Source organism: Leptodactylus fuscus, chromosome 10 (assembly GCF_031893055.1).
Source record: "Leptodactylus fuscus isolate aLepFus1 chromosome 10, aLepFus1.hap2, whole genome shotgun sequence".
Taxonomy (NCBI): Eukaryota; Metazoa; Chordata; class Amphibia; order Anura; family Leptodactylidae; genus Leptodactylus; species Leptodactylus fuscus.
Window position 1 is genome coordinate 36789446 of NC_134274.1, and position 24949 is coordinate 36814394.

Sequence of the window (24949 nt, forward strand, 5' to 3'; positions counted from 1 at the left end):
CAAAGGTGAATGTCAAGTTAACCAGTTTTTTCTGCATAGGTTTTTAGTGCAGTGCGATGACAGACTGTACTGCTCACTGAGGGGCAACACGGTGGCTCAGTGGTTAGCACTGCAGCCTTGAAGCACTGGAGTCCTGGGTTTGAATCCCGACAGGAACAACATCTGCAAGTTTGTATGTTCGCCTTGTGTTTGCGTGGATTTTGTCCCATTCTATAAAGACATACAAATAGAGAAAAAATGTACATTGTGATCCCTATATGGGGCTCACAATCTACATAAAAAAAAAGACTATACTGCTCACTGCACTTCACCATTGACATCATTGCAATTCATTTGTCATAAGCAAAGGCTTCGCTTTAATATTTTTTAATGAAAGGGTCTACAGGAAGGGTATGTTTCACATTTCGTATTAGCACATACACTAGTCCTAACATCTTCAGCCAGTTCATGTTCATAGATTGGACCTGACAACATCATTTTAACTACATGTCCTCTGCTATGTAGAAAGTGCATTAGCCTATTTATACAAAGGGGTGCGTCTATGTCCTATTCTCCCAGGAAATAGCCATCTGCTTTGGGCATATGGGCCAAATATTTTTAATAATGAAACTCTGAAGCCACATATGCATTGAAAAAATGGTTCATGGACTCATAAATATGGTGTTCGTCACAAATACCATATTATATATAATGTTATCAGAACTGAATACATTGAGAAATCGGCCTCATTATTTGCTGTGGATCCAGTTGCTGTCTAGGGTCTGGCATATCCCTAAGGAAGGTTTAACCAAGGACACAAAGTCTTCTCAAACTTAATCTAAAAAGTCACCTCTCTGCAGTATAATCAGTTCCTATTTAGGGAAAAGTAATATGTCCTAGGCCCGTGATGGCGAACTTATGGCACGGGTGCCAGAGGTGGCACTCAGAGCCCTCTCTTTGGGCACCCATCCGTGGAAAAGATTATACTGTGGGGCGGCCACCGTGGAGCAAATTGTACTGTGTGAGGACCACTGTGCAGCAGATTATACTGTGTGGGGACTACTGTGTAGCAGATTGTACTGTGTGAGGACCACTGTGCAGCAGATTGTACTGTGTGGGGGCCACTGTGAAGCAGATTATACTGTGTGTGGGGGCTACTGTGGAGCAGATTATACTGTGTGTGGGGGCTACTGTGGAGCAGATTATACTGTGTGGGGGCTACTGTGGAGCAGATTGTACTGTATGGGGACCACTGTGGAGCAGATTGTTCTGTGTGGGGACCACTGTGGAGCAAATTGTACTGTGTGGGGGTCACTGTGCAGCAGGTTATACTGTGTAGGGGCCACTGTGGAGCAGATTATACTGTGTGTGGGGGCTACTGTGGAGCAGATTGTTCTGTGTGGGGACCACTGTGGAGCAGATTGTTCTGTGTGGGGACCACTGTGCAGCAGATTGTACTGTGTGGGGGCCACTGTGGAGCAGATTGTTCTGTGTGGGGACCACTGTGGAGCAGATTATACTGTGTGGGGACCACTGTGCAGCAGATTGTACTGTGTGGGGGCCACTTTGCAGCAGGTTATACTGTGTAGGGGCCACTGTGGAGCTGATTGTACTGTGTGGGGATCACAATGGAGAAGAAAGCTCTATAAAGCCCCATTCGTATGACCATATTTTGCAGGTCTGTAATTGTGTGCAATTGTGGATCCGCACAGCAGGTTATACTGTGTAGGGGCCACTGTGGAGCAGATTATACTGTGTGTGGGGGCTACTGTGGAGCAGATTGTTCTGTGTGGGGACCACTGTGGAGCAGATTGTTCTGTGTGGGGACCACTGTGGAGCAGATTGTACTGTGTGGGGACCACTGTGCAGCAGATTGTACTGTGTGGGGGCCACTGTGGAGCAGATTGTTCTGTGTGGGGACCACTGTGGAGCAGATTGTACTGTGTGGGGACCACTGTGCAGCAGATTGTACTGTGTGGGGGCCACTTTGCAGCAGGTTATACTGTGTAGGGGCCACTGTGGAGCTGATTGTACTGTGTGGGGATCACAATGGAGAAGAAAGCTCTATATAGCCCCATTCGTATGACCATATTTTGCAGGTCTGTAATTGTGTGCAATTGTGGATCCACACATTATTAAGGTTAAATTGCTGTGTTGGCACATTGTGATAAATTAGTGGGTTTTGGGTTGCAGTTTGGGCACTCGGTCTCTAAAAGGTTCGCCATCACTGTCCTAGGCTAATTCCTCCATCCTGAGATAATAGCTTTCTGTGGGACCCCTTTTTACCGTACTTATCATGCTTGATATTCTGCCGACAATAAAGCAAATACAGCACCCTACATGAAAGCTATCCAGAAAGAAAGAAGAACAAAGTATCTACACCTACTTAGCTTTTTATTGCTTTATGATTTAGCATTATTATATTTTGGATTATAAAAAATATCAGGCAGTGTTTTCTGGACTTTTCTGGACTGCCTTACCACTAGCTAGTTTAGTCCTTTTCTAGATAATCTAAATGTATAAAGTCTGTGGATACTGTACAATACCTATAGTATATGATACATCACATAGAACCTTATCTATATACAGGTGATGTCACAATGAACCACAGTGCCGAATGTCAGAGCAAAGGACTTCTGTCCATAGAAACAACAAAGCAATCTGAGGATGTCATCCATAATTACTGTATAAGGCTCAAAAATCACCGAACAAATAATCGGCCTCTGTAGTCGCTCTCCTGAAACAGTTTCTTCGCCTTTAAGTACAGCAAATAAAGCTTAGAGGACAAGGAACTATCAAAAGCGCATTCATTTTAGTGACCATCAACCAATGGTTCTCCACAGACCACGGCCCCAAGAGATGTGTAGATTTGCAGAATGATACATAATGACATATCTATTAGACTTTGTTTCCATGATGCTCTAACATCAGTTTTTGCCAGGATATTAGAAAATCCTGGCATAACCTCTATCAAAACCTTTGGGGCAAAAAAAAATGCAGCGTTAGTGCGGGTTCACATCTGCGCCCAGTCTCCACTTTGTGGGTTTCCGATTTCTGCCTGAGAAACTGGACAGGAGACGGAAATCCGGCAGTCATTGTCCGCCTGTGAGCGTCTTCAGGTCTCCGTGGCAAAACCGTTTTTTAACCAGACACAAAGTCCTGCTTGTCTGACTTTGTGGCCGGTTAAAAAAAAACGTTTTTCGCCGCGGAGACCAGAAGACGCTCACGGGCGGTCACTTTGCAAACCCATTCAAGTGAACAGGTTTGAAAACTGACTTCCAGTTTCCGTCTCCTGTCCAGTTTCTCAGGCAGAAGACAGAAACCTGCGGAGACCAGGCACAGGTGTGAACCCACCCTTACTGAACAAGAACTCTGCTTACTGCCCAAAAGCAAACCCATCAGCTTACTTCCAATACAGAAGCCCTTATCATAGCTTTTTTTTGCTTTACTTTCCTAGTCTATAATTTTATATCTATAGAATAAATACAATGACTTGATATTCTAATTAAGTTGCATAACCTGTATTAAAAACATATACTTCATCAGCGGAAATATGGAAACGTGTTCGGGAAACTGAATTGTCAATGAGTAATAAGGCACTTGATCAAATCAGGTTCCCTGTAATTCCCATTAAATTAAAGTGTCTTTGTAGAATTATGTTACCTGTTTCTATTTTAGGGCAGTCAGTAATATTTAAAGGGAATCTATCAGTTAGACACAATTTTTTCTAGGTACCACGTCGGAATAGCCTCATCTTCTCTGCCCCGCTGTTCACCTACAATCCCGGTTCTTGTCGGTATGCAAATTAGCTCTCTCACAGCACTGGGGGCGGGCCCCAGCACTCAGACAGCACTGGGGGCATCCCCTATGCTGCAAGAGAACTCTCTCCATCTTCTTCAGCAGCGAGAGAGCCCGCCTCCAGTGCTGTGAGAGAGCTAATTTGCAAACTGACAAGAACCAGGATTGTAGGCAAACGGCGGCGCGGAGAAGATGACAAAAGGTAGGAGAATAGCCTTTCTTAAGGCTATTCCGACATGGTACCTAGAAAAAATAGTGTTTGACTGATAGGATCTCTTTAAGAGGTGGAGTCGGGATCAGGACATTAGGCAGGAACATGTATATGTTCATCACCAGGATAATGATAACTAAAACAAGCCAGACCAAAGTCCAACGCATCCGCCAAATAGTCTTCCCATTGTGTTATAATAAGCAATTAAAGTGACAGCCTCATAACCGTTCCCATTACTATGCAGGGTCTATGTGTAGGACTGTATAGCCAATGGACTCGAATGGAATAAATAATAGATTTAGAAACTTAATAAAGCATTGCTTATCACCTGACTAATCCTGATGCCGACTGTATACAAAATTCAGAATGGGATGGCCATAAGTATTTGACTACATCTAATAAAAATGGACCATTCCAACTGCACCAAAAAATTTAACCAATAGTCAAAATTCTTACATTCCTATGGATTTTTTTCCCCTGAAATGGGGCAATTGGCATGAGCCTCATGGTTTTTTTTTGCCTTCCTCTGGATCAACACTGTAGGGGTTTGTAGGGTTATAGGTTGGACTTGATGGACTGATGTCTTTATCCAACCTTATCTACTATATAACTATATACATGATCTTTTTGTAAAAGATACCTTTGGTGTCTCAAAGTTAAACATGAAGGAAAATAAAGTACGAATTTATATGCAAATATTGTACAATTATTATTGAAAACTGGTCGTGACCAATGGATGGTCCCTACAACGTACTACATGTATTCAATGATGGTTGTCGACTGTCTCTAAAAAAATGACAACAGCCGATATAGACTACGTTGATATGGTCGTGATTGTTCTATCAACGTTGTTGTTCGTTCATCGATCTACTTTTATCTAATGTGTATGACCACTTTAAAGTAACCAAGACAATTCACGACTGTAATCTACCAACTTCTGTACTCATTCCAGATATCGGCTAAACCTCTCTACTCTTGACTGTTTGTTTTCTACTGATCCTCTTGTAATTCCATCTGCACAGTAAACAAAATGGTATTAAATGGCATGCAAAGAAATGCCATATATCATAATCTGCCTTCCACCGACTCTAAGTAAATATCAGTCTCGTCTCCCACTCACATCAATGTGTTGTAAACATAGGGCGGGAGATTTAGCAATATTGTCACTGGAAACAGAAGTGTTGGACATGTGCTGTAATGTCTTAAGACGTTTCAAATCCGGCTGCCACAAATAGTCCATGACATAACCGCGCCAATGGAAAGACAAAGACGAGAATCCGCTAAGTGTCGTAACGCCTGGTGCCTTGCAAAAAAAGTGTCTGACGTGTCTGACCTCCTTGACCCTGATTTCTCTCTTGGTTGTCTACCTATTGTGGTGGTGTTCGGTGTTATCAGCGATGGTGCTGTCTCCTCCACCTGGATTGTTGGTATATGGCAATGTCACAACCCGTCCAGGCGAGAGGCCAGCTGGTCTTTTCTACAGTTTATTAACATATCGCCATCTTGGATACATAACATCTACACTATTTTGGTTGCTCTGTGTTTTCTCTTATTTTTGAGCATAACTTTTGTTATGACAGCGGATTAATAGTTGCAGCTATTTAATACATAGGACGACCTGCAAGACATTGTAACATCCATTGACTGAGCGGCTCCAATATGCATATATTCTCATCGAGACAAACTATGAACAGATTGTATTAAAATCTAAGTACCAGATTCTGCGCTACTTTACCTAGGTCTCTGTTTAGTCTATTCATTGTAAGCACTGGTTTCTAAGCGGACTCCGTAACATCTGCTGAATATACCGTCGGTACGACATGTACAGCAAATGACTTTGGATTAGAGGAATGGTTGGGGACTGCTGAGGATGTAAACACAGAATGCCATGCACTCATGACCAAACAAATGAGAGGCGGGGGAGGAGAGCGGCACTTCGGACATAACAGGGGCATTGATGCACACATGAGAGACATAGTCACACGTCAGGGATGCTGTTATGGGATCGCCTTAAGTGTAACATCTCGACAACAAAATTAACAGTTTTGTGGGTTAAATGGATTTCACACCCTTTATTACCTTTGGCTATTGAACCATTATCCATGGCTGTAATCTGGTCATCTAGAATATCTATAACACCCCCAATAAACTCTACACTCTGTTAGGAGGGTGTTAAATAGAAACTCTGTATAACGTTAGCCAAACCAATACGTTTTTTTCATATTGCATATGCATCAGCTAAGCCCCTTTTCTGATCTTGAGGACTGCAAAGTATTGCTGCACAGAGGGGATGGCAAGACCAATTTCTAAAATAATACCCCCCTCTGTCCTCATTGCACCATCTTCCCCTCCCACATGTAGCCCTGTTCACAGTCTGTCTTCCATCACGTACTTCTGTTTGTCACGTGCGTCGCGAGCCTTGACACGGTTCTGGCGGTTAGCTGAGGCTGGGATGGAGTGAACAGAAGAGCTCTTTTTGCTGGAGGAGTGTGAAGAGTGCGAGGAGTGCGAGAGGCTGGCACGAGACTGGCTGGCGTTGTGGTCGAATTGCATCAGGCAGAAGATGAGGTCTGTGGGCACCAACTCAAATTCATAAGGAGGATTTGTAATAACGTACCTAGAAAGAAAAAAGAGGCACAGCAACTTGTAGTCACATAGGATGCATTATTAATGTTAGCATTATGCCTCGGAATAACAACACAGCTGCAGTGATTGTCACCGGTCTTTAAGAACTTTGATGTGGCAATGACAAGCTACTGTATATACCCATGTGACCACTGAGGCCCATCGATGTTCTCAATGGTGATGCTGGCATGTATGGCATTAGACCACTAAGCAACATGAGAGTTATTAGATTAGTAACAGTTACAGTCTTTTGTTATTTTATGTAATTAACATCTCAAGACTTTCTACTGCCATGTAATTATACTCTTAAGTGTTGGATAATGCATAACATGCGACTATACCAAGATATCCCTAATAGAGAGAACCTATTAGACTCCTTGGGCAGGATCACCATCTATCAGGAGCTTCTGTACAGGCTCAGGGCGTGCAGCCATGCTCTTCAATTGTACACCAGAGAAAACTTTCTTGTACAATGGTAGTGTGAAGATTGAAAGGAACCACCAGTGCACCTCCAGACATACCACTGTAATCCCCAGAGATATCCCCATCATTGTATTACCCATCACTGTAATGCCCAGACATATCCCTATCATTGTATTACCCATCACTGTAATGCCCAGACATATCCCTATCATTGTATTACCCATCACTGTAATGCCCAGACATACCCCCATCACTGTAATGCCCAGACATACCCCCATCATTGTAATGCCCAGGCATATCCCCATCACTGTAATGCCTAGACATATCCCCATCATTGTATTACCCATCATTGTAATGCCCAGACATACCCCCATCACTGTAATGCCCAGGCATATCCCCATCACTGTAATGCCTAGACATATCCCCATCATTGTATTACCCATCATTGTAATGCCCAGACATATCCCCATCACTGTAATCCCCAGACATATCCCCATCACTGTAATGCCCAGACATATCCCCATCACTGTAATCCCCAGACATATCCCCATCACTGTAATCCCCAGACATATCCCCATCACTGTAATGCCCAGACATATCCCCATCACTGTAATGCCCAGACATATCCCCATCACTGTAATCCCCAGACATATCCCCATCACTGTAATCCCCAGACATATCCCCATCACTGTAATCCCCAGACATATCCCCATCACTGTAATTCCCAGACATACCCCCATCACTGTAATGCCCAGACATATCCCCATCACTGTAATCCCCAGACATATCCCCATCACTGTAATGCCCAGACATATCCCCATCACTGTAATCCCCAGACATATCCCCATCACTGTAATGCCCAGACATATCCCCATCACTGTAATCCCCAGACATATACCCATCACTGTAATCCCCAGACATATCCCCATCACTGTAATCCCCAGACATATCCCCATCACTGTAATCCCCAGACATATCCCCATCACTGTAATCCCCAGACATACCCCCATCACTGTAATCCCCAGACATATCCCCATCACTGTAATCCCCAGACATATCCCCATCACTGTAATCCCCAGACATATCCCCATCACTGTAATCCCCAGACATATCCCCATCACTGTAATGCCCAGACATATCCCCATCACTGTAATCCCCAGACATACCCCCATCACTGTAATCCCCAGACATATCCCCATCACTGCAATCCCTGGCAAAGAGACAGGAGAATATAGCGGAGCTCAGCAAGAAGAATGAGAAGACACATGTTGTCCTCACTACAGATACGGCTTCTATTAAGTAGTTGTGCCATTTGATTTATGACTCTTCCCCCTGTAAAGCTGGATGTAGGAGCGGGCACAGAATATACTGTCTGAACTAAAGGAAAACAAAAGAAAAGTATTAACTGTAGCCAGGGGTCGTAGATTGTTCTGGAAGCCCCTGACGCAATAGAGCCTAGGGGGCAATAGAGACAATTACACCATCTTCAGCTACATCACTAGACCTTTCCAGTGCCAACATGACAATATGGACAACATGAATTAAAGCAGAATATGAAAACCCCGTTCTTCTCCGGTTACCCCTGTAGTTTAGTGTTCATCAAGAAAGATGTACTTCTACCCCAGTTGCAACATTTACCTACCTTTTGGTACACTGGCTAGGTGTGCTTAGGTGGGCATCACGTAGTCGATATATGCCAAAGCAAAGCATGTTGTACGTTTTTAATGCTTTGCAATACAAATCTCCATAACATCCCCCATCCTGCAAACAATACAAGCAAAGTGAGGTCAGACTTTGAGGTCATAACTCGAAAAATCCACTTTTGGCAGGTTTTGAAAAATTCTATACAGCCATTGGCTACTTACATGCATTTCTATAGAAATCAATGTGGCTACCCACAAAGCAACCACTAGTCTATCCTACTTTGACAAGTCTTGGAGGATTAAAATTTTATATTTCAAATGTAACTATGTCATTCAGTTTTGGAGACATGTAAATCATAATGATATGTATATGCAAATGAGCGTTAAGTGTTTTGGGGGCGTGTCTTAGCTCGCCAAGGCTTTGACATCAGCAAAGGAAGGTTCCCTTCATTTGTATATTAATAAGATGCGACTCCAAAGCTGAATAACAGAGACATATTTGGAAACTGTACAATCAATTCCACTAAGTACTTTGCTTAGGTTTAGAATAAATGTACTGCAGACAGATTCCTCTAAGAGGCTCAACTGCTACTCGCTGTATTTCAAGGGCAAACTAATCATACACTTTATCAATGGAAAAGAAAACACTCCTTAAAAAGCTACAACAAGTTTGCGGAGATTTGGTACGTTGATATTAAAAAATCTTCAAGGGATATTCCAACAGGATAGATGATAATTGTGTATATCTTTTAGACTGGACCGTCTTAAACTGCACCAGATTTTTCCATAGTGAATGATGCTATTTCATAATTTCATGCACTTGTATACCGTGCAGTTCAACATTACACAATTTTTTAGTTGGCTTAGTTTCCAGCAGAATATTGGTGCAAATATTTGGAGCAATGGCTGAAAACTTGCCACAACTTGCAATTTCTGGCTCACAGTTTACCATATTAAGCCATATCGACACATTGTAAGAAGAGCAAAAACTGTTATAAAGTGTCTAAGACACATTGAAAATGAAGTGCAAAGCATGAAGGCTGAATATACTGAATGTTTAATATGTTGCTTTATAGATGAGAATTTTCTTTTTACCCCAAGGTCAGCAAATGGACCATCATACAGAGCCAACTGGGCGACTCGGCAGCGGTCCCTGTTAGCTAAAGTTTGCGGTGTGCTGTACCCTCCGCGCAATGCATTCTCTTCTGCTATTAGGGCTTCTAGCTCTGGTGTTGCTCCTCCTGTCACCAGCGTTCGTATCAGCGTTAAAATGTTATCATTGAAGTACGTCTGGGAAGATACAAAGTTACAAAGCAGATCAGTAGAGTAGTCATATCCAGTTGTTTCCAATTGTGTCATGCAGTAGACTTTCTTCTAATATGAATTTTGCAACTTAACGTAACACTACCTTACAAATGTTTTTTAATCACTTCTTTGTAGGTGGTCAAACTATTGTTGAATAAATGTTCACCAATGTACCAACAGCTATTACTCCACATACATGGCTTGGCTGAATGTCTATATGTTCTGAGTAGGAAGAAAGAAGAACGCTGATGCCAGATATGTCTGATGGGGGCTTAGCTCTATGAAAACAAAATCATGGAGCCCATTGAAATCCAACATTACCAAAGCTTCTCTTCCTCAGTCTCTGATTGGCTGGACCCACCAAAATAACAAACCAAATTGGCTACTTATAGTTCAGACTGGCCATACACCGGGCACAGGACAAACACTCTTTCTGAGAAAAATTTTTCAATGAAAGATTGCTTGTGGATGAAAGTTCTATCATAAGAAAAAAATCATCATCTATCAAACAAAAATTTCAAGCATGATCAATAGGGTTGAGCTGATCTTGAGATTTCAGGATCGTTTTTAAAATCCAACTTTCGATCATTTTCCAGCCAATCCCGATCGCCGATTGGGATCCAATCTTTCCCAAATGCTCAACCCTATTAATGGTATATACATGTTTAGGGTTGAGATGATCTTGAAATTTCAGGATCGTTTTAAAAATCCGATTTTCGATCATTTTCCAGCCAATCCCGATTGCGATCGTGAAATTTGCTCGATCGCTGATCGGGATCCGATCTTTCCCGATCGTTCAACCCTATTAATGATATACACGTGAATAGGGTTGAGCCGATCTTGAGATTTCAGGATCGTTTTTAAAATCTGATTTTCGATCATTTTCCAGCCAATCCCGATCATGAAATATGATAGTGGATCGGGATACGATCTTTCCCGATTGCTCAACCCTAATGATCAACTTCTTTTCAGACAATGATAGAGTCTCTTTGGTTATTGTTATCAGTCAATGTTAATCTCCACCTGCCAACCTGTTACTAATTAAATTGTATATTCATGCAACTTCAATCTAATGTATATGATCACCTTTAGTTTTATCTTGTATCCACATTCAAAGGGAGAAGATCCGCAACTCTTGACTGTTACTTCTAACATTTAACTTTTAATCCATTGTTTAAAACAGTCCGTAAGTATAGAAAGTGCAAAGCCAGAAAATACAAAGATGTGTTTTAAAAACCGCTATCACTGCCCCATTAACTGACGTGTTTCAGGACTAAAACTTCCCTTAGTCATAACTAGGGTTGAGCCGATCTTGAGATTTCACGATTTCAAAATCCGATTTCCGATCATTTTCCAGCCGACCCGATTGTGAAATTTGCTCGATCGCTGATCAGGATCCGATCTTTTCCGATCCCGATCCTCAACCTTAGTCAGTGCTTCTCTATGGGAAAATTCACTTCAGGGTTGAGCCCATCTTGAAATAATCTCCGACCTCGAAAAGATCGGGTCGGAATTCCGATCGCGATCGTGAAATTTGCTCGATCGCCGTTCGGAATCCGATCTTTTCCAATCCTGATCGCTCAACCCTAGTCATAGCTCTTTCGGTCATAGATATTTGTCTCTTTGAATGTGGATACAATTGGTTACAGCTTCTTAAATTCCAGAAGCATGGATTGTGCACCTTGAACTGGTATCGTCTGAATGGTGAGCTACATATCAATACATATTTTCTTAGTTGTAAGTTTAGTTTCATCGACCTGGATTTACACAGAGATACTTATGACCAGTCTTTACAAAGGTTGTCATTCTATAACTTCAGCAAAAACCATTAACTTCATACCAAGGGTTTGTGTAGAAAAATGGAGGCATGTAGTAACGGCGGCACATCTAGTTATGATAAATAGGGTCTAGTTAAAATGAAGCTTGTGGGTATAGGTCCCTGGTGTAAAAGGGAATAGAATACTCTATCCTACATAACGAAAAGCCTTGCTAAAACGCAAACATTGAAAATATGGTAATCGGTAGATTTGATGCTTTTAAAAAAACAGATGACTCCACCAATATCAGGCGGGCAGTCGTTCATTTTAGGCAGGAGTATTTGATCCGTTGCTGTATACCACCAGACAGGAAAATGTCAGCAGTCCTAGCCCTGACTACAATATTATCGGTGTTCATCTGTTCGTACAGCAAGCATTTCCATGTAATAGTTAATAAGGGCACGGCGACATGTAATTGTAGGATACCGGCTGTAGTGAAAGCATGAATGCCTTTTTAGACATGACACGCATTGGTTTGGGAGCCTGCTTTTTGTGTTGCAAATGTCACAGCTCATTATCCCTCGCTGGACTCAGGTCTTGGGTGCTGTTAAACTCTCTTTTAGCCGCTCTGACAGCAACATGTATCAATTAAACATTCAACTAAATGGTAGACAGCCGGGTGTCCTTTTAAAAAACTCTAGGGTATATGGGAAGCTTACAAATTCCTGGCCGCGCTGACAACCTGACAGTGACTGCACGGCCGAGCCCACAATGGATGTGTTAAATATTAATGTTGTGTCATGATGATGACTACTTCATTAGAATTGTCTCCCTGCTCTGTAGAAAGTGCATAAGTACAAGTTGTCAAGCGGCAGACTTGGGTTTAAGGGCATAGTCTAAACAGGGACATTAGGTCACAGATGAAGTAGGTCCTCATTACCTTATGTAAGCCACGTAACAATAAGCTTAGCGGTGCATTTGGTAATGGGTCAATCAAAACTGAGCAAAAAAAACGGATTTTTCACTTTCTTATATGATCATATAGTGTGTGCATGACAGCCAGCCCTTGTTTGTGCTTCCATATTCCTTTAGCCATATTAAAAGCAGGAATATCTATAGGAAAGTGCAATCACATTGACTTGCATGGGTGGTAGTATAAGCATTTGCAGACCCACAAATGTACTGCAAGCCCTGCAGCCTCTTCGGACAGCTGATCACCAGGAGGTCCAAGTTTTGGATCATGACCAATCTTACTATCCTAAGTATCAACTAAAAACTAGAATACCCCTCTAGGATGGTGCCCCATGTAGCGTAAACGCCGTGATTTGGCCGCGGTGCAAATGCCATGGCAAGAGCCGCTGTGTTTTACAGTCCCTGCAAAGTGGATGAGATTTTTAACGAATCCCATCCACACATTGTAGAAAAATATCCGCAGCGGAAATGATGCAATTTCTAAAACCAATGTGTTTCTTTGGAAATCGCAGCATGGGTATAATTGAAGCAGAAAGGCCGCAGTTTTTCCTGCAATGCTTTTTCGCTGCGGCTTATTATGTCTGGCATTAGCCTTAGACTGAGGCCCCACTTGCAGAAATGCAACTTGTTTTTGTTGCAAATTTTGCTATTTTTTGAGCCAAAGCCAAAAGTGGACTGAGCAGAAATGAGAAGTATAAGTACTTCCAATATACTTTCCAATATACTTTCCTATTCCATTCTGGAAAAATGCTCCAAAATCTGCAACAAAAAAGCTAAGTCTCTGCAAGTTTCTGCAGTCTTAAGGTTTAATCATCAAGTGTAAAACAAATTTTTTTATCAAAGGGATTTTGAAGACTGGATGGCCTATCCATGTAATGAGCCCTACTGATCAGATATTGATAGATCATCAATATCCAGTCCTAGACAACCGCTTTAGTCCATAATAGAGTGAGTAGTATTTGATCTAATACCTGGCTCCCATAGGAATGCGTGTAAGCGGCCGAACACCAAGGAGTTAAGTGCATTAAATATTCACTGCGCTTAACCCCTTGGTGTTCGGCCGCTTACACGCATTCCTATGGGAGCGAGGTATTCGATCGAACACTACTCGCTCATCTCTAGTCCATAACATGTTTGTGACAATGATCCAGTATTTGTAGTTACTGAAGATCCTTTAAGTAAATGAATAAATCACTAGAACCACAAGGCTTGGTCAGTAGAAAGCTCCATCTTCAATAACACTCCGTTGCTTCCACCGTACCAAGAGGACATGAAGAGGAAATAGATCAACCACTGTCACGAGGGAGCAATTAAACATGCGTTTTCTGATCTTAATTACTTCTAATTCCCTTAAACCACTGACTGTCACCATAGGAACAAGTGGATACTATAAAGACACATGATGCAAATCTTCATTTTGTACATCATTATAAATGAAAAAACATATAAAGGAATAAGTGCTGCTTCAAATTTTTAGGACATCATTATTAAAAGAAAACGCCACTTACCGCGCTCATGAGCGAGTCCAGCACGCTGACGGCAAAGGCAGTGCCACAGGCAAAAGGCTGGGTTAGGTACAGCTCAGTGTCCGGGTCATCGTCGTCATCCTGGTCCAGGAACTGAACATTGGAATCATTAACTGCAAGCCATAAAGATCATGTTATAAGCCACGGTACATACATGGGCAGCGTTGGTTATCATCCGTATAAATACAACTCAACATTAATACAGTACAAGTCTCACGTGACCTCTGATGGCCGTAGATAAACACAATGCAGTCAATGTAATCTATGGGGTTCAATTCAGCTAAAGGCCAAATATCTATCTACTTATAAATAAGTTCACTAATGTCTGAGGCAACCCATACCCCTGCACACTGCATACCGTACACCGATCAGCCATAAAACTAAAACCGCCTTCTAATTATTACATAACGTAGGCCTCCCCTCTTGCCCCCAAAATAGCTTTGTCTACGCATTTACTCCACAAGACCTAGGACAAAGGTAACATAGGGGGGAAACGACATATTTCCATTAAGTTCAACCAAGATGGGGCCGCACCAATGACTTACTGCATCCTGGTGTACTGCGGTACCATGCACCAAAACAGCAGCAGATCATTTACTCTTTAAGGTAGGGCCTCTATGTTTTGGACTTGCTTATTTAGCATGTCCCATAGAGGGTCAATTTAAGGCCAATTCAACAACTTGAACATTTCTTTTAGAGATGAGCGAACAGTGTTCTATCGAACTCATGTTCGATCGGATATTAGGCTGTTCGGCATGTTCGAATCGAACACCGCGTGGTAAAGTGCGCCATTACTCGATTCCCCTCCCACCTTCCCTGGCGCCTTTTTTGCTCCAATAACAGCGCAGGGTAGGTGGGACAGGAACTACGACACCGGTGACGTTGAAAAAAGTAGGCAAAACCCATTGGCTGCCGAAAACATGTGACCTCTAATTTAAAAGAACAGCGACGCCCAGCTTCGCGTAATTCTGAGCTTGCAATTCACCGAGGACGGAGGTTTCCGTCCAGCTAGCTAGGGCTTAGATTCTGGGTAGGCAGGGACAGGCTAGGATAGGAAGGAGAAGACAACCAACAGCTCTTGTAAGAGCTAAATTCCAGGGAGAAGCTTGTCAGTGTAACGTGGCACTGACGGGCTCAATCGCCGCAACCCAGCTTTCCCAGGATCCTGAATGGAATACACTGTCAGTGTATTCCCGTATACCCGATATATACCCCGATACCCGTTCCAACGGTGTGCCCCCCCACCTTCACCCCAGAAATACCCTGCAAGTCCCCTAGCAATAGAATTGGGGCTATATACACCCACAATTTTTACTACTGGTATACAGTGCCATTGTCTGACTGGGAATTCAAAGAATATATTGGGAATACAAATACCCTCATTTCTTGCTACTGCCATATAGTGCCAGTTTCTGACTGGTAATTCAAAGAATATATTGGGGTTACGTGCACCCACAATTTTTACTACTGGTATACAGTGCCATTGTCTGACTGGGAATTCAAAGAATATATTGGGAATACAAATACCCTCATTTCTTGCTACTGCCATATAGTGCCAGTGTCTGACTGGGAATTCAAAGAATATATTGGGGTTACGTGCACCCACAATTTTTACTACTGGTATACAGTGCCATTGTCTGACTGGGAATTCAAAGAATATATTGGGAATACAAATACCCTCATTTCTTGCTACTGCCATATAGTGCCAGTGTCTGACTGGGAATTCAAAGAATATATTGGGGTTACGTGCACCCACAATTTTTACTACTGGTATACAGTGCCATTGTCTGACTGGGAATTCAAAGAATATATTGGGAATACAAATACCCTCATTTCTTGCTACTGCCATATAGTGCCAGTGTCTGACTGGGAATTCAAAGAATATATTGGGGTTACGTGCACCCACAATTTTTACTACTGGTATACAGTGCCATTGTCTGACTGGGAATTCAAAGAATATATTGGGAATACAAATACCCTCATTTCTTGCTACTGCCATATAGTGCCAGTGTCTGACTGGGAATTCAAAGAATATATTGGGGTTACGTGCACCCACAATTTTTACTACTGGTATACAGTGCCATTGTCTGACTGGGAATTCAAAGAGTATATTGGGAATACAAATACCCTCATTTCTTGCTACTGCCATATAGTGCCAGTGTCTGACTGGGAATTCAAAGAATATATTGGGGTTACGTGCACCCACAATTTTTACTACTGGTATACAGTGCCATTGTCTGACTGGGAATTCAAAGAATATATTGGGAATACAAATACCCTCATTTCTTGCTACTGCCATATAGTGCCAGTGTCTGACTGGGAATTCAAAGAATATATTGGGAATACAAATACCCTCATTTCTTGCTACTGCCATATAGTGCCAGTGTCTGACTGGGAATTCAAAGAATATATTGGGGTTACGTGCACCCACAATTTTTACTACTGGTATACAGTGCCATTGTCTGACTGGGAATTCAAAGAATATATTGGGGTTATAAATACCCTCATTTCTTGCTACTGCCATATAGTGCCAGTTTCTGACTGGTAATTCAAAGAATATATTGGGGTTACGTGCACCCACAATTTTTACTACTGGTATACAGTGCCATTGTCTGACTGGGAATTCAAAGAGTATATTGGGAATACAAATACCCTCATTTCTTGCTACTGCCATATAGTGCCAGTGTCTGACTGGGAATTCAAAGAATATATTGGGGTTACGTGCACCCACAATTTTTACTACTGGTATACAGTGCCATTGTCTGACTGGGAATTCAAAGAATATATTGGGAATACAAATACCCTCATTTCTTGCTACTGCCATATAGTGCCAGTGTCTGACTGGGAATTCAAAGAATATATTGGGAATACAAATACCCTCATTTCTTGCTACTGCCATATAGTGCCAGTGTCTGACTGGGAATTCAAAGAATATATTGGGGTTACGTGCACCCACAATTTTTACTACTGGTATACAGTGCCATTGTCTGACTGGGAATTCAAAGAATATATTGGGAATACAAATACCCTCATTTCTTGCTACTGCCATATAGTGCCAGTGTCTGACTGGGAATTCAAAGAATATATTGGGGTTACGTGCACCCACAATTTTTACTACTGGTATACAGTGCCATTGTCTGACTGGGAATTCAAAGAATATATTGGGAATACAAATACCCTCATTTCTTGCTACTGCCATATAGTGCCAGTGTCTGACTGGGAATTCAAAGAATATATTGGGGTTACGTGCACCCACAATTTTTACTACTGGTATACAGTGCCATTGTCTGACTGGGAATTCAAAGAGTATATTGGGAATACAAATACCCTCATTTCTTGCTACTGCCATATAGTGCCAGTGTCTGACTGGGAATTCAAAGAATATATTGGGGTTACGTGCACCCACAATTTTTACTACTGGTATACAGTGCCATTGTCTGACTGGGAATTCAAAGAATATATTGGGAATACAAATACCCTCATTTCTTGCTACTGCCATATAGTGCCAGTGTCTGACTGGGAATTCAAAGAATATATTGGGAATACAAATACCCTCATTTCTTGCTACTGCCATATAGTGCCAGTGTCTGACTGGGAATTCAAAGAATATATTGGGGTTACGTGCACCCACAATTTTTACTACTGGTATACAGTGCCATTGTCTGACTGGGAATTCAAAGAATATATTGGGGTTATAAATACCCTCATTTCTTGCTACTGCCATATAGTGCCAGTTTCTGACTGGTAATTCAAAGAATATATTGGGGTTACGTGCACCCACAATTTTTACTACTGGTATACAGTGCCATTGTCTGACTGGGAATTCAAAGAGTATATTGGGAATACAAATACCCTCATTTCTTGCTACTGCCATATAGTGCCAGTGTCTGACTGGGAATTCAAAGAATATATTGGGGTTACGTGCACCCACAATTTTTACTACTGGTATACAGTGCCATTGTCTGACTGGGAATTCAAAGAATATATTGGGAATACAAATACCCTCATTTCTTGCTACTGCCATATAGTGCCAGTGTCTGACTGGGAATTCAAAGAATATATTGGGGTTACGTGCACCCACAATTTTTACTACTGGTATACAGTGCCATTGTCTGACTGGGAATTCAAAGAATATATTGGGAATACAAATACCCTCATTTCTTGCTACTGCCATATAGTGCCAGTGTCTGACTGGGAATTCAAAGAATATATTGGGAATACAAATACCCTCATTTCTTGCTACTGCCATATAGTGCCAGTGTCTGACTGGGAATTCAAAGAATATATTGGGGTTACGTGCACCCACAATTTTTACTACTGGTATACAGTGCCATTGTCTGACTGGGAATTCAAAGAATATATTGGGGTTATAAATACCCTCATTTCTTGCTACTGCCATATAGTGCCAGTTTCTGACTGGTAATTCAAAGAATATATTGGGGTTACGTGCACCCACAATTTTTACTACTGGTATACAGTGCCATTGTCTGACTGGGAATTCAAAGAGTATATTGGGAATACAAATACCCTCATTTCTTGCTACTGCCATATAGTGCCAGTTTCTGACTGGTAATTCAAAGAATATATTGGGGTTACGTGCACCCACAATTTTTACTACTGGTATACAGTGCCATTGTCTGACTGGGAATTCAAAGAGTATATTGGGAATACAAATACCCTCATTTCTTGCTACTGCCATATAGTGCCAGTTTCTGACTGGTAATTCAAAGAATATATTGGGGTTACGTGCACCCACAATTTTTACTACTGGTATACAGTGCCATTGTCTGACTGGGAATTCAAAGAATATATTGGGAATACAAATACCCTCATTTCTTGCTACTGCCATATAGTGCCAGTGTCTGACTGGGAATTCAAAGAATATATTGGGGTTACGTGCACCCACAATTTTTACTACTGGTATACAGTGCCATTGTCTGACTGGGAATTCAAAGAATATATTGGGAATACAAATACCCTCATTTCTTGCTACTGCCATATAGTGCCAGTGTCTGACTGGGAATTCAAAGAATATATTGGGGTTACGTGCACCCACAATTTTTACTACTGGTATACAGTGCCATTGTCTGACTGGGAATTCAAAGAATATATTGGGAATACAAATACCCTCATTTCTTGCTACTGCCATATAGTGCCAGTGTCTGACTGGGAATTCAAAGAATATATTGGGGTTACGTGCACCCACAATTTTTACTACTGGTATACAGTGCCATTGTCTGACTGGGAATTCAAAGAATATATTGGGAATACAAATACCCTCATTTCTTGCTACTGCCATATAGTGCCAGTGTCTGACTGGGAATTCAAAGAATATATTGGGGTTACGTGCACCCACAATTTTTACTACTGGTATACAGTGCCATTGTCTGACTGGGAATTCAAAGAGTATATTGGGAATACAAATACCCTCATTTCTTGCTACTGCCATATAGTGCCAGTGTCTGACTGGTAATTCAAAGAATATATTGGGGTTACGTGCACCCACAATTTTTACTACTGGTATACAGTGCCATTGTCTGACTGGGAATTCAAAGAATATATTGGGGTTATAAATACCCTCATTTCTTGCTACTGCCATATAGTGCCAGTTTCTGACTGGGAATTCAAAGAATATATTGGGAATACAAATACCCTCATTTCTTGCTACTGCCATATAGTGCCAGTGTCTGACTGGGAATTCAAAGAATATATTGGGGTTACGTGCACCCACAATTTTTACTACTGGTATACAGTGCCATTGTCTGACTGGGAATTCAAAGAGTATATTGGGAATACAAATACCCTCATTTCTTGCTACTGCCATATAGTGCCAGTTTCTGACTGGTAATTCAAAGAATATATTGGGGTTACGTGCACCCACAATTTTTACTACTGGTATACAGTGCCATTGTCTGACTGGGAATTCAAAGAATATATTGGGAATACAAATACCCTCATTTCTTGCTACTGCCATATAGTGCCAGTGTCTGACTGGGAATTCAAAGAATATATTGGGGTTACGTGCACCCACAATTTTTACTACTGGTATACAGTGCCATTGTCTGACTGGGAATTCAAAGAATATATTGGGGTTATAAATACCCTCATTTCTTGCTACTGCCATATAGTGCCAGTTTCTGACTGGGAATTCAAAGAATATATTGGGGTTACGTGCACCCACAATTTTTACTACTGGTATACAGTGCCATTGTCTGACTGGGAATTCAAAGAATATATTGGGAATACAAATACCCTCATTTCTTGCTACTGCCATATAGTGCCAGTGTCTGACTGGGAATTCAAAGAATATATTGGGAATACAAATACCCTCATTTCTTGCTACTGCCATATAGTGCCAGTGTCTGACTGGGAATTCAAAGAATATATTGGGGTTACGTGCACCCACAATTTTTACTACTGGTATACAGTGCCATTGTCTGACTGGGAATTCAAAGAGTATATTGGGAATACAAATACCCTCATTTCTTGCTACTGCCATATAGTGCCAGTTTCTGACTGGTAATTCAAAGAATATATTGGGGTTACGTGCACCCACAATTTTTACTACTGGTATACAGTGCCATTGTCTGACTGGGAATTCAAAGAGTATATTGGGAATACAAATACCCTCATTTCTTGCTACTGCCATATAGTGCCAGTTTCTGACTGGTAATTCAAAGAATATATTGGGGTTACGTGCACCCACAATTTTTACTACTGGTATACAGTGCCATTGTCTGACTGGGAATTCAAAGAATATATTGGGAATACAAATACCCTCATTTCTTGCTACTGCCATATAGTGCCAGTGTCTGACTGGGAATTCAAAGAATATATTGGGGTTACGTGCACCCACAATTTTTACTACTGGTATACAGTGCCATTGTCTGACTGGGAATTCAAAGAATATATTGGGGTTATAAATACCCTCATTTCTTGCTACTGCCATATAGTGCCAGTTTCTGACTGGTAATTCAAAGAATATATTGGGGTTACGTGCACCCACAATTTTTACTACTGGTATACAGTGCCATTGTCTGACTGGGAATTCAAAGAGTATATTGGGAATACAAATACCCTCATTTCTTGCTACTGCCATATAGTGCCAGTTTCTGACTGGTAATTCAAAGAATATATTGGGGTTACGTGCACCCACAATTTTTACTACTGGTATACAGTGCCATTGTCTGACTGGGAATTCAAAGAGTATATTGGGAATACAAATACCCTCATTTCTTGCTACTGCCATATAGTGCCAGTTTCTGACTGGTAATTCAAAGAATATATTGGGGTTACGTGCACCCACAATTTTTACTACTGGTATACAGTGCCATTGTCTGACTGGGAATTCAAAGAGTATATTGGGAATACAAATACCCTCATTTCTTGCTACTGCCATATAGTGCCAGTTTCTGACTGGTAATTCAAAGAATATATTGGGGTTACGTGCACCCACAATTTTTACTACTGGTATACAGTGCCATTGTCTGACTGGGAATTCAAAGAATATATTGGGAATACAAATACCCTCATTTCTTGCTACTGCCATATAGTGCCAGTGTCTGACTGGGAATTCAAAGAATATATTGGGGTTACGTGCACCCACAATTTTTACTACTGGTATACAGTGCCATTGTCTGACTGGGAATTCAAAGAATATATTGGGAATACAAATATCCTCATTTCTTGCTACTGCCATATAGTGCCAGTGTCTGACTGGGAATTCAAAGAATATATTGGGGTTACGTGCACCCACAATTTTTACTACTGGTATACAGTGCCATTGTCTGACTGGGAATTCAAAGAATATATTGGGAATACAAATACCCTCATTTCTTGCTACTGCCATATAGTGCCAGTGTCTGACTGGGAATTCAAAGAATATATTGGGGTTACGTGCACCCACAATTTTTACTACTGGTATACAGTGCCATTGTCTGACTGGGAATTCAAAGAATATATTGGGAATACAAATACCCTCATTTCTTGCTACTGCCATATAGTGCCAGTGTCTGACTGGGAATTCAAAGAATATATTGGGGTTACGTGCACCCACAATTTTTACTACTGGTATACAGTGCCATTGTCTGACTGGGAATTCAAAGAATATATTGGGGTTATAAATACCCTCATTTCTTGCTACTGCCATATAGTGCCAGTTTCTGACTGGTAATTCAAAGAATATATTGGGGTTACGTGCACCCACAATTTTTACTACTGGTATACAGTGCCATTGTCTGACTGGGAATTCAAAGAATATATTGGGAATACAAATACCCTCATTTCTTGCTACTGCCATATAGTGCCAGTGTCTGACTGGGAATTCAAAGAATATATTGGGGTTACGTGCACCCACAATTTTTACTACTGGTATACAGTGCCATTGTCTGACTGGGAATTCAAAGAATATATTGGGAATACAAATACCCTCATTTCTTGCTACTGCCATATAGTGCCAGTGTCTGACTGGGAATTCAAAGAATATATTGGGGTTACGTGCACCCACAATTTTTACTACTGGTATACAGTGCCATTGTCTGACTGGGAATTCAAAGAATATATTGGGAATACAAATACCCTCATTTCTTGCTACTGCCATATAGTGCCAGTGTCTGACTGGGAATTCAAAGAATATATTGGGGTTACGTGCACCCACAATTTTTACTACTGGTATACAGTGCCATTGTCTGACTGGGAATTCAAAGAATATATTGGGAATACAAATACCCTCATTTCTTGCTACTGCCATATAGTGCCAGTGTCTGACTGGGAATTCAAAGAATATATTGGGGTTACGTGCACCCACAATTTTTACTACTGGTATACAGTGCCATTGTCTGACTGGGAATTCAAAGAATATATTGGGAATACAAATACCCTCATTTCTTGCTACTGCCATATAGTGCCAGTGTCTGACTGGGAATTCAAAGAATATATTGGGGTTACGTGCACCCACAATTTTTACTACTGGTATACAGTGCCATTGTCTGACTGGGAATTCAAAGAATATATTGGGAATACAAATACCCTCATTTCTTGCTACTGCCATATAGTGCCAGTGTCTGACTGGGAATTCAAAGAATATATTGGGAATACAAATACCCTCATTTCTTGCTACTGCCATATAGTGCCAGTGTCTGACTGGGAATTCAAAGAATATATTGGGAATACAAATACCCTCATTTCTTGCTACTGCCATATAGTGCCAGTGTCTGACTGGGAATTCAAAGAATATATTGGGGTTACGTGCACCCACAATTTTTACTACTGGTATACAGTGCCATTGTCTGACTGGGAATTCAAAGAATATATTGGGGTTATAAATACCCTCATTTCTTGCTACTGCCATATAGTGCCAGTTTCTGACTGGTAATTCAAAGAATATATTGGGGTTACGTGCACCCACAATTTTTACTACTGGTATACAGTGCCATTGTCTGACTGGGAATTCAAAGAGTATATTGGGAATACAAATACCCTCATTTCTTGCTACTGCCATATAGTGCCAGTTTCTGACTGGTAATTCAAAGAATATATTGGGGTTACGTGCACCCACAATTTTTACTACTGGTATACAGTGCCATTGTCTGACTGGGAATTCAAAGAGTATATTGGGAATACAAATACCCTCATTTCTTGCTACTGCCATATAGTGCCAGTTTCTGACTGGTAATTCAAAGAATATATTGGGGTTACGTGCACCCACAATTTTTACTACTGGTATACAGTGCCATTGTCTGACTGGGAATTCAAAGAATATATTGGGAATACAAATACCCTCATTTCTTGCTACTGCCATATAGTGCCAGTGTCTGACTGGGAATTCAAAGAATATATTGGGGTTACGTGCACCCACAATTTTTACTACTGGTATACAGTGCCATTGTCTGACTGGGAATTCAAAGAATATATTGGGGTTATAAATACCCTCATTTCTTGCTACTGCCATATAGTGCCAGTTTCTGACTGGGAATTCAAAGAATATATTGGGGTTACGTGCACCCACAATTTTTACTACTGGTATACAGTGCCATTGTCTGACTGGGAATTCAAAGAGTATATTGGGAATACAAATACCCTCATTTCTTGCTACTGCCATATAGTGCCAGTTTCTGACTGGTAATTCAAAGAATATATTGGGGTTACGTGCACCCACAATTTTTACTACTGGTATACAGTGCCATTGTCTGACTGGGAATTCAAAGAGTATATTGGGAATACAAATACCCTCATTTCTTGCTACTGCCATATAGTGCCAGTTTCTGACTGGTAATTCAAAGAATATATTGGGGTTACGTGCACCCACAATTTTTACTACTGGTATACAGTGCCATTGTCTGACTGGGAATTCAAAGAATATATTGGGAATACAAATACCCTCATTTCTTGCTACTGCCATATAGTGCCAGTGTCTGACTGGGAATTCAAAGAATATATTGGGGTTACGTGCACCCACAATTTTTACTACTGGTATACAGTGCCATTGTCTGACTGGGAATTCAAAGAATATATTGGGAATACAAATACCCTCATTTCTTGCTACTGCCATATAGTGCCAGTGTCTGACTGGGAATTCAAAGAATATATTGGGGTTACGTGCACCCACAATTTTTACTACTGGTATACAGTGCCATTGTCTGACTGGGAATTCAAAGAATATATTGGGAATACAAATACCCTCATTTCTTGCTACTGCCATATAGTGCCAGT

At 41.2% G+C, this 24949-nt stretch overlaps 1 protein-coding gene across 16 annotated transcripts in view; it reads right to left on the reverse strand.

Moving 5' to 3' along the window:
• Positions 1 to 24949, reverse strand: part of KCNMA1 (potassium calcium-activated channel subfamily M alpha 1) — a 340822-nt gene that overhangs the window by 10491 nt on the left and 305382 nt on the right. For all 16 annotated transcript variants that reach the window (XM_075257904.1, XM_075257914.1, XM_075257905.1 and 13 more), the window contains 4 exons: positions 14222 to 14352; positions 9775 to 9969; positions 8679 to 8797; positions 6381 to 6605 (listed from right to left, as the gene is read on the reverse strand). In XM_075257904.1, coding sequence (XP_075114005.1) covers positions 6381 to 6605; positions 8679 to 8797; positions 9775 to 9969; positions 14222 to 14352 — 670 coding nt within the window. The remainder of the gene's footprint in view (positions 1 to 6380; positions 6606 to 8678; positions 8798 to 9774; positions 9970 to 14221; positions 14353 to 24949) is intronic.